This window comes from Ailuropoda melanoleuca, chromosome 7 (genome assembly GCF_002007445.2).
Source record: "Ailuropoda melanoleuca isolate Jingjing chromosome 7, ASM200744v2, whole genome shotgun sequence".
Taxonomy (NCBI): Eukaryota; Metazoa; Chordata; class Mammalia; order Carnivora; family Ursidae; genus Ailuropoda; species Ailuropoda melanoleuca.
The window spans coordinates 111,297,918-111,309,984 of NC_048224.1; the positions used below are offsets into that span (position 1 = coordinate 111,297,918).

Here is a 12,067-nt window from a genome sequence, read left to right on the forward strand (position 1 = left end):
AGTTGTTAAAACTAAATAGTCCTTTTCTGTTTTGGCCCAGCATTTTATTCATCAGACTACAGTCACACTTTTGAGATCAACATTTACATTATAAATATACAGAACTGGTTTAAGACAGTCTATTAAGGCAAGTTCTATTAATGCAAATTAGAGTATGTCCAGGAAATACACCTCAAGTACCAAAAACACTGGTCTCAAAATTCTACCCTTCCTCCACAAATAATTGGGGAAAAAGTGGACTACTCCTTGTTAGAAAAAATAGATACCGAAGTTAATTAACAAGTAACATGTAGATATGCCTTCCAGAGATATTAAAAATTAGCAATTATTAGCAATCCAAATCCAAGAACATACGAAAAAGATAATACATCATGATCTACCAAAAAACCGGCTGGTAACAACACTGGAAAAGAAATCAGTATAATTCCCTATACCAACAAAGTAGAAAAAAAAACACATAATACCCCAAACAAACATGGAAAAAGCATTTAACACAAATCAAACACCTTATTCATGATAAAAAGTGTAACTAGGAATAAAAGAAAATTTCCAAAACTGGATAAAAGGCGTCTATGAAATATCCACAGCTAATGTAGTAAAAGACTGAACACCTGCACCCTAAGATGCAAACAAGGCAAAGATACATATTCTCAGTGATACAATTCAACATCGTACTAGATATACTAGTGTAATAAGCCAAGAAAAAAGAATACAAGGTATAGTTAGAAAGGAAGAAGTACCTACTAGAAAACAAATTTATTTGCAGAAGACATGCAGAGAATCTTAAAATGTCTGTTAAAAGGCCACTAGAAATCATGTGTGGATTTAGCAAAGTCACAGGATACCAGATCATACTAAAAAAGATTAATGTATTTATATACTAAGAATGAACAACTGCAAAATATAATTTAAAAAATAACAGCATCTAGGAGAAAATATCTGCATACCTGAGAAAAGACTTGCATGCAGAATATATGAAGAATTTTCAAAACTCAACAGTAAAAAACAAACAAGCAATTCAATTTAGAAAATGGGCAAAAGACACATACAGGCACGTCACCGAAGAAGATATACAGAAGGCAAATAATAACTTCACTATGGTGAGCCACTAGGAAAATGCAAATTAAAACAAAATGATATATAATACAAACCTAACAGACTGTCTAGAATAAAAAATAATTACAACACCAAATGCTGGTGAAGATGTAGAGAAACTGGATCTCTTATACATTGTTAATGGTAATGTGAAATGATCCAGCCACTCTGGAAAAAAACTAATGATATATGCAACAACGGGGATAAATCTCAAGGGAATTATGCTGAGTGGCAAAGGCCAATCCCCGTAATTACATTTATAGAACATTCTTAAAATGAAAAAATTAAGGAAATGGAGAATAGATTGGTGATTGCCAGAGGCTAGGGAGAGGGTGAGCGTAGGGGAATGTCTGTGGCTATATAAGAGTAGCAAAAAGGATCCTTGTGATGGAACTCTTGTATATACTGACTGCAGTAATGGTCCACAGATCCACACATGTGATAAAATTGCATGGAACTAAACATACAACCACAAAGACAAATGAGTATGTGTAAAACTGGTGAAATCTGAGTAAGTTCAGAAGGTCGGATCAGTATCGATTTCCTGGTTGCGATATTTAAACAAGTGAAGGGTATACAGGATCTCTGTATTATTTCTCACAACTGCATTACTATGATCATCTCAAAATTTTTAAAAAAATTAAATAGCACTTGTAATAACATCAAAAACACAAAATTACAGTTATATTTAATAAAATTATGTGCAAGCTCTGTACACTGAAAACCAAAATAACACTGCTGAGAGAAATTAAGGAAAATTTAGATAAAGAGAATAGAGATAAACCATGCTCATTGATTAGAAGATTTAGTCTCATTAAAATGGCAACTCTTCCTCAAATCTACAAATTCAATGAAGCCCCAATAAAATTCTAGAGACTTTTAAAAACAGAATCGACAAGCCAATTCTAAAATTTATATAGAAATGTAAAGGGCCTAAAGTAACTAAAGCAATTTTTTTAAAAAGACCAAAGTTGGAAGACATATGACCCGAATTCAAAACTACTGTAAAGAAAACAGTGTGGTATTGGTGTAAAAATAGATATACAGATCAATTAAACAAAAATAAATTCCAGAAATAGGTTCAAATGAATATGGTCAACTTATTTTTTATAAAGGTGCTAAGACAATTCAAAAGAAAAAGAGAAGTCCGTGTAAAAATGATGACAATCAACTGAATACCAATATGAAAAATGAACATGAACTCTTATTTCATACCATACACAAAAATTAACTCTAAATGTATCACAGGTCTTATAAATATAGTAGCTAAAACTATAAAATCTCTAGAAGAAAACATAGAAAAAAATCTATGTGAACCTGGGGTAGACAAAGATTTCTTAGAACACAAAATACATGAATCATATATATAAGAAAATAATCAATTACATCTAGGAAGCTTAAAAACTTTTGTTCTTCTAAAGCACTATATAAAAACAATAAAAAAGCAAGTCATAGAACAGAAAGAATTATTTGTAATACAGATAACTGACAAAGGACTTGTATATAGAGTACATATAGAACTCTGACAATTCAATAACAAGACAATTATAAAAAAGGGAGGCAAGATAGGGAAGACATTTCACAAAAAAAGATATGAATAGCCAAAGGCACATGAAAAGACGTTCACATCATTAGTCATTAGAGAAAAGCAAGCTAAAACCACAGTGAAATACCCCTACGTATTAGAATGTCTAAAATTTTATATGCTAATGATACCATGTGTTTACAAAGACGTTAGGCAACTGGATTTCTCATACATGACTGGCGGAACAGTAAAATGTAACAACTACTCTGGAAAATAGTTTGAATAGTTTTTTAACAAATTAAACATTCACCTACCATGCCACCCATGCGAAAAGAGTTAACAATGTAGGCATGATTGCTTATTCCTTGTATTTCCCCAAGGGAACCAGGACCTACTGTGGGCCAATCCTTAGGAATGTGCTCTTTAGACTCTTCTTTATGTTAGTTACTGATGGTTTTGTAAAATACACCCAGAGCAATGGACCATGCCTACTGGCTTGTTCAATTGCTTTGTACAAACATCAAAACTGATGATGTGCACCTGAGTTTCATGTACCATTGCTGACTGCAAAGCAGGACATGTCTATGTGTAACCAAACCCCCCATAAAAGTCTCATATCCTAAGACTCAAGTGGGCTTTCCTGGACAGAAACATTCCATACATACCCTTGCAGTTCACTGCCAGAGAGAAAGCATGTCCTGTGTGCTCAGACAAGGAAGGACTAGAAAGCCTATGCCATAACTCCCTAGCCACCACTGATACTATTTATTTCTCTTTCCTGCTGCTTATTCTGTACCTTTGGCTGTAATAAATCTTAGCCATTAGTGTAAACTGCTTTTGAGACTTATCAGTCTTCCGGCAAATCATGGAAGGAAACAGTACCTACTCATTCCACCTCTAGGTGTTTATCCTTCTAAAAAACAAAAACATATATCCACACAAAGACTAATACACAAATATTCATAGCAGCTTCATTTGTGATAGCCAAAAACTGAAAATACTGAAATGCCTATCCACAGGTAAATGGGTGAACAAATTAAGATATATCCACATAACTGGACACTCATCAGCAAAAAAACAGAATGAACAGTTAATAAATACAACTACATGGACACAACTCAAAATCATTATGCTGAGGGAAAGAAGCCAGATACAGAAGAGTACATGCTGCATGATCACATTTATATGAAATTCTAGAAAATAAAAACTAATTTATAATGACAGAAAGTACATCTGTGGTTGCTGCCTAGAGGCACAGCTGTAGGGAGAGATGGAATACAGCAGAGGATGAGGAAATGCTTGGGAATGATGGAAATTTTCTAAACCTTGATTATATCTTTCAAAACTCTACTATTAAGTATCCTAACCTAAGACCCAGGCATGTTTGGTAACAGGATGCTGAGGAAGTTTCCTGTGTAATGGATTTGATTTCTTCTGTAAGAAAGTGAACTCATTTGTTAGAGGGTAGGATTTATCAACTTTGAGAAGAGCGACAAAGGTTTAAAATAATCATAGAACTATTTTATCAGAAAAAATAAGAACACAGTTTAGCTATGCAAGGTCCATTTGAGACTGGTGATCATGAATGTGTACTGATATCTTAACTCCCTTTAGCAGCACACAATACTCACCTGCAGGCAAAGAGAAAACAGCTAGATTCGTATAGGATTAAATTTTGTCAGATGAGCGCAACAAATACATACAGGAGAAAGGAAGATGTGGTAAGCAGAATATTGGCCTCCAAAAATATCTTCCCCCTAGTCCCTGGAACCTGGGAATGTGTCACCTTACATGATAAAAGGTACCCAGCAGATGTGAATAAATTACAGATATTGAGATGGAGAGTTTATTCTGGATTATCTGGGTGGGCCCAATGTAATCATAAGGGTCCTTATGAATGAGAAAGGGTGGTGGGACAGTCAAAGAAGGAGTTGTAACAATGGAAACATGTCCGAGTAATGCAACATGAAAGGACTCAACCAACCACTGCTGGCTTTGAAGGTGGAAAGAAGCACACCCAAGGAACGCAGGCAGCCTCTAGAAGGTGTAAAAGGCAAGAATGAATTCTCTCCTAGAGTCTCCAGAAGCAATGCAGATTTACTGACACCTTGATTTTACCCCAGATCCATTTTGGACTTCAGACTTCTAAAACTGTAGAATAATTTGTGTTGTTTTAAGCCATCAGGTTTGTGCAATTTGTTACAGCAGCCATAGGGAACTAATACAGATTAAGTATGTTTTTTTCCAAAAAGACTTGCTATCAAAGCTGAACAAGAAGGAAACTGAATGAAGGAGATGGCTAATGGTTGAGGTGAAATAGAGGGGTCAATGAAAGCAATAAACAAGGAAATAAAGTAGCTAAATGGTCTCTTATTTCATTTGCTGAAAAGAAATGCTCATTTTTAAATACATGGGGGGGGAAGCTCATTGGCATTTTTTAAAAAACTTTGTTAAAAAAGAAGGTGAATGAAAAATAGTCCAGAAACAATAGAGGGCAGGGAAACTAACAACACTATTTTATTATTTTATATGCCCATCATAAGCAGGAAACATTTCTTTCTATCCCAAATACCCAGCATAAGGCCTGCACATGGTCGATGTGCAATTAATGTTTTAGGAATAAATGAATAACTCTTTTTGTATCACTCTTATCACAAGGTGCTCCTAAAAAGCAGATATAAAACCTGAGGCCAAGAAAAGAAAGATGAATTACTAAAGGCACAAAGCTAGAGACAGAATTGAAGGGGATGAAAGACCTTGAATTCCCACCTCTTCCTCAATATCATATGCCACTACTTTTAGGAACAACACTAAACGAAACCTTAAAAGAACTTAAAAAAGATTTTCAAAATTTCCATACTCTGACTTTGCACATAACACCAAAAAGATGAAAAGAGAAAGAGGCTGAAAATCCAAATGACTATATAATAAGTATATTAAGAATGTTCTCCATTTCCCTCTTTCATCCCAAAAGTGTAGTAGTAAGAAATGATATAGTGAACATATATCATTTACCTGCCCACCCAGCAACACTTTCCATAGGGTAGTTACCCCCTCCCATTTCACATGGCCGCTTATTAGGGTGCTCACCTATCACAAGATTATAAACATAATTCACTATAACCAATCAAAGTACCCTATCTCCAAGGCCAAAGTGAATGACGAAGGTCAATCAAAAATCATACCCAAGACTTCCTGCTAGAACTAATAAAGGAGATGGCCCCTCGCTCAAAGAAAATGAAACTGGAGCCCCAGCAGCTTTTGTCCTCAGCCGCAGGTAATAAGTCCATACCAGAAGAAAGCAGAAGCAAGAGATGAAGACACAGATTTGCTGACATTACTGATGGATCCAGCTGTGTCTCAAGACAGAGCCATAAAAAAAAAATTTCATCCCCTATACTTGTATTTTTTGGTTTAATACTTTAAAGTACATTTTTCTCAGCTGCAAAATGGCAAGAACGCTAATCAAAAAGGGCAGGAAACAACTGTCTGTAGAACTTAAATATGATAGGCCAAGCTACGCTATTGTTTCTTTAACCAAAAGTGGAGCTGTTCAGAAATCATAGTTATGACTCCCCTCTTTCTCCTGTCTAGGATTCTTAGTACTGTTCAAAAGAAAAGATTCTTCGGTTGAAAGTGAAAATGTTTTAAGATTTAATAGAGAAGATCTCCGCATTAGATGGAAAAAAAAGATCATTGTTCTCTACAGTCTCATCTAATTCAAATATTCTACATTGCCTTTTCTTTTGCACAGCCACCTACCACCAAGAGAAGCTCAGAACAATATAGAAACACCGAGATTCTCCCTAACTCATGACATATGCACAGGCCAAATCCAAGTCCCAACTCACAAGCCAATTTTACTCAGTTTCTAGAACATGTAGTTAAGAGTGGAAAAAAGAGAAGAGAAATGGTTATGTTCCCCCAAAGAACTGATCAAAGATAACATGAATAAATAGTAAATAATTTTCAGCACCCAGATATTAACTTCCAGGCTACTGGTCATGAAATGTCTCAAAGATGAAACCAAATAGTATAACCAAGTAATAAGGGGCTTTTTAAAAATTAAAATTAAAAAACAGAAATGAAATGGTTTGCTGGTTATACCTTTTTAATCTTGGCATTTTTATTCTAATTACTATATGAAAAAGTCCTTACTCCCTATAAACTGTCAGCAGTTTTACCTTGCTTCTTGTCTTCACTTTTGATTTGCTCTTCTGTTTTCTTTTCAACTTCTTCTTATTTAAAATTTTCTTATTCCTAAAAGTGGAAAAAAAGAATTATGAAAGTTCATTATCAGGACATAAAAAGCTACGAAAAATAGGTACTTCCAAAGTAGGTATCTGAGTATTTCTCCTACAAACTTTCTTCCTATGAAATAATATACTCTAGATGCACATATAAAATACTAACACACAATGTAGCTATTGAGATAATAATACAATACTGGAAAGCTAAGAAATATACATTAAATGATCAAAAAATTAAATTTTGCAAATATTTTCATAAAATTAAAAAAGGTAAATGGCATCAAATGAAGTTTTTAAAATTTTATTTAACAGTGGGGATGCTAATAAGTATCAGGTATATTCCCTTCCCAGAAAAATCTACTCTTTGTAGTTGCAAGGGCTACAATGCAAAAAGGGACAGGAGGCAATTTTTACCAAATTACTATAGAAAAAACCCCAACTCGTACTCTTCTCATATTCTGCAGCCAGTTTTTCATAACCTCACAGGCCCAAGACAAAATTATTCCTTAAGCAGAAGGACGCCCCTGAATGACTTTGAGAAAGACATGGAAAAAATGTGGCAAAGAATAAGAATTATAGTGGAAGAAACAAGAGTCAGGGAAAACAATGTATTTTATTTTATTTTATTTTATTTTATTTTATTTTATATTTTCCTATGTCTCTAATACTGAGGTACACACTGTTAGGTACTAAAAATGCAAGGTGAAAAAGATGGTTCTTGCCCTCAAGGAGCTCAAAGACTTGAATGAAAAACATAATTTAATGATCTAGCAAGAGAATGCTACTGAGGAGGAGGAAAAAGGGGAGGAGGAGGGGACAAAAAGAAAAGAGGAAGAGGGGGAGGGGAAGGAAGAGACTCTAGATCCTAGAGGTTAAGTCCTTAACACTCGGTAACTAACTTAGTGGAGGTTGTGACCAAAACAAAAGTTTTATGCCTAGGCCACCTGGAGGTAGGAATGTTATTCACAAAAACAGGGAAGTCAAGGGGGAAGAATTAGTTTCCAAAAAGAAAAAAATGGTTCTATTTTCTTTTCTTTTCTTTTTTTTTTAAAGATTTTATTTATTTATTTGAGAGTGAGAGAGAGCATGAGCTGGGGGAGAGGCAGACAGAGAGGGAGAAGCAGACTCCCCGCTGAGCAGGGAGCCCCACTCGGGGTCCCAGGACCCTGAGATCATGACCTGAGCTGAAGGCAGATGCTTAATTGACTGAGCCACCTAGGCGCCCCTATTTTTTTATTTTTTTTTTTTTAGAGGGGGAAGGGACAAAGGGAGACAGAGCATCTTAAGCAGGCTCCATGCCCAGCATGGAGCCCAGTGTGGGGCTCCATCTCACAACCCTGAGATCATGGCCTGAGCCGAAATTAAGAGCTGGTTGCTTAACCGACTGACCCACCCAGGTGCCCCCCGTTCAATTTTAAAGATATCTGAGTTCAAGATACTAAAATGTCAGCAAAATAGACATGAACAAGCATATGAAAATTTATCTTTGACAATTCCTTCAGCTTTACTCCCTAAACCAAAATAACCACAAAATTGTCAATTATGTCTTGTAAATAGTTCTTGAATCTGTCTACATCTTTATTGCTGCAATTCTAATAATCTAAGTTACTATCACCTCTTGCTTGGTCTACTGCAAAAGCTGTTTAACCCATTTCTGTACATCCACGTTTGTTCCGCTTCAATCCATTCTTCATACAGGAGCCCAAGTCAACTTTTAAAAACACAAATCTGAGGGGCGCCTGGGTGGCTCAGTTGGTTGAGCATCTGACTCTTGATTTCCATTCAGGTCATGATCTTGCAGTTGTTAGATACAGCCTCACGTGGGGCTATGCGCACAGCCTCAGGTCTGCTTGGGATTGCCTCTCCCTCTGTCCCTCCCCCAGCTCATGTGTGCTCACGTGCATGCGTGCTCTCTCAAATAAATACAAAAAATCTTAAAAAAAAACAGAAACAGAAATCTGAGTAAGTAATTACCCCACTTAAAACCCTACTAATATCTTCATAATTCTCTTGGGTTAGAGTCCAAAAGCATTGGCATGGCTTAAAAGATCTTCTACCAAGATCTGACCTCTGCCAGCCTCCCTGCCTCATTTTGCATCCCCCTCCAACTTGTTCATCATACTCCAGCCACAAAGACATCCTTCTAGCTGTGTGAACCTGCTAAGCTACTTAGGAGCTTTCACAAAGGTTCTCCCTCTTCCTGGTATTCTCTCCCACATCTTTTGCTAACCACCATTCACCTCTGATGTCCCAATCTAAGGGTCACTTACTCAGTAATGTCCCAGACTGATTTAGTTTCCCTTATATACACTCTCATGTCATTTTACACTTGTTTCATTGTGTTATCTACAACTGTAATTATGTATGGGATTATGTGTTCAATGCATTGCTCCTTCACCAAGCTGTAAGTACTGAGAGTACAGAGGCCATGTGTTTCCTGTGCAGTGCTCTAGCCTCTTTATCTAAAAAGTACCTGGAACAAAGTACTCAATACTATTTTGAGAAAAAGAAAAAGGAGGAAGGAGACAGGAAAGAGAGAAAAGAAGGAAGTTCAGAACGATAGCTTTAAGCATTACTCAGAGGACCAAGGACAGATTCATAGATACAGAGATACATTTAAAGGATACATAAGCCAGACATGTCCATTTAGGAGCTATCCGTTTAATAATTTTATGCAGATTTTGGTGCAATGGAGGTAATGGAAAACCATGTACATGGATAAGATTTCCCCCAGATAGCATGCTAAGAAAGTAAAGAGAAAGACTGATCAATAGTATCATGTGCTACACATGAACAGATGTACCTGCTTATACAGTCTATTCAGCTATGAGCATTGTGAGAGCATGATGAATGTCTATTTCAACTCTGTACTTTCAAGGCCTGCATCAGTGCCTGACATATCACAGGTGTTCAAGAATTCTCAAAAATGAAAAAAAAGTTAATGAAAAGTAATGAGTATTTCTCATTACGGTTTAGAAAAATAACTTCTTTTTTATATTAAATGAAATCAGTTTTCTGAGCAACAGAAATATGTAAATGCTAAAAAGTTTGCCACTTCCATACAATTCAGAAAAACATCAAAGTTCACTCAAAACCAATCTTCAGAGAAGCAGAATATATAAAGCCAAATAAAATGACTTTCCTGAAGCCTAGTCATCAGACTAAAATTTTCAGAAATATAAACCAATACTTGTGTTTCTTTTGCTTAATGAACATCTTTAAAGTTCAAATGGCTTTAATATATATTCCTAAAATACTTCTTCCCATGCACTTAATCAATTTGGCATTTAATTAGTTATAACAATTTTAATGAACCTAAACCCACCAATTCCTGAATATAGTTTAAGAATCAGCTTTTCCCAAATCCCCACAAATTGATTTTACTGTGTTTTGTTGTTGTTGTTAATTTGGCTTGTTTTATTAGAAATAGATGGTTGTCAAAGACAGCCAGTAATAAGTTAAAAGTTATAGGAAGAAAATCTATAGTCAACATTAGAAAATAAAAATGCTATTTGTTTGTAAGCTAACATCCCATTATATGACTAATGGAAAAGCTTAGTTTCAACTAAGTTTAAATAAACTTTTCATGATATCTGAGGATGGACAGATAAAAGAAAAACTCTAGAAACCAGTCTTACACATTAACAATTCAGCTTGGAATTTATGGTGATTTAGGACTTTAAATCCTAAATCAAATAGGAACTTAATAAAAAATGTTTGGAATTGATCCTGTAGGATTTTTAGTCATTTCACAAAAAGAACCTCATACCTATGAGATTTGAAAGAATTGTGGGTGCTAATAAAAGGCAAAGGCTATTAACATTCTTTAAATATTTATTTTAAAAATATTTACTTTAAAAATTCCAAAGAAATTTTAATACCTACCACTGTTTAAAGAAAACCAATTTTTTCCTAAAGTGTAAGAACAAATGAATTTTTGCAAGCCGTTCCATGATACAAATCATTAGTTTCTCTATCAGCTTAATGCTGAGTCCTTTTTCTAAAAAAACCAAAAATCAGTCATAATTTAACTTTAAAACGTCTCTCACTCTGAATCTGTTTTTCATTTGTAAAATAACAAGACGAAGGAGATTATTTCTGAGATTCCTTTTAACTCTAAAATACTGGAGTTATTTAATAAGTCCAAATTCAAAGAACTTCTGGAATAAGAAGATTTCAATCTTTTGTTTAATTTCCCTTAGTAATGAGAAATGAAAAATTCCTGAGTCTATGGTCTAAGGCAGGAACAGGCAAGTTTTTTTCTGTAAAGGGCTAGATTGCAAATACTTTTCACTTTGTAGGCTACAGGATCTCTGTTGCAACTGCTCAACCGTTAGGGCATGAGAGGAGACATAGACAACACATAAACAGACAAGTATTACAAACTATTTCTGGACACTGAAGTGTGAATTTCATAGAATTTTTATATGCCACAAAACACTTTTTTTTTTTTTTTAACCTTTAAAAACGTCAAAACCATTCTTAGTTGACAGGCCATATAAAACAGGCACTGAGCCAGTTTGGTCTGTGTGCCATAGTTTGTCGACCCCTGGTCTAGAGTGTGTACTTTGATAAACAGGCTCAATCAGAAAGAAAAAAAATACCTATTAGTATGCAACACAAATAAAAGCTGTTCAAAATATCACTATGCTTATACAAATAAGCATTCTTAAAATTATGTCTTTTCTTTTTGCAAAGATAAACTCCGGACTTCCACTTCCCTAAAATAAGATACTAGGGAGAAGCAAGCCATTGCTCTTCCTTCAAAAACTCGACTAGCCTAAGAATGCTGGGGAAGTAATTAAGGACCAGATGAACTAAAACTCCAGAGATGAAAGAGCACTTCCACAGTGAGCTCAGACCATTGGCATTTTCTTCACGGGGGCATTTGCAAAGTTTGCATACATATGAGGTCAAATTGAGCCTAGTTTAAACAGAGGAACTCTACCAAAGAAAACAAGAAACTAGTGGGGCTTTAGCTGGAATGAGACTGGAAATCCAGAAAAGCCTCAAACACATGGCCAGTTTCCCCAATGACATAAAGCTTAGTAATGGGATGCTGGACCAACAGGACAGACTCAATTTCCCAGTCTCCAATGTCCAGAAGACAGAATCTCAGTAAACGGAGGAGTCTACTTATTCCATGATTGGATGGAGATTGTCAGCACCTCACCCTGTTTGTTTCACACAGCAAAGA

At 35.4% G+C, this 12,067-nt stretch overlaps 1 protein-coding gene across 12 annotated transcripts in view; it reads right to left on the minus strand.

Moving 5' to 3' along the window:
- MYCBP2 (MYC binding protein 2) overlaps window positions 1–12,067 on the minus strand; it is a 257,559-nt gene that overhangs the window by 226,180 nt on the left and 19,312 nt on the right. For all 12 annotated transcript variants that reach the window (XM_034665322.1, XM_034665323.1, XM_034665327.1 and 9 more), the window contains exon 2: window positions 6,805–6,880. In XM_034665322.1, the coding sequence (XP_034521213.1) occupies window positions 6,805–6,880 (76 nt within the window). The remainder of the gene's footprint in view (window positions 1–6,804; window positions 6,881–12,067) is intronic.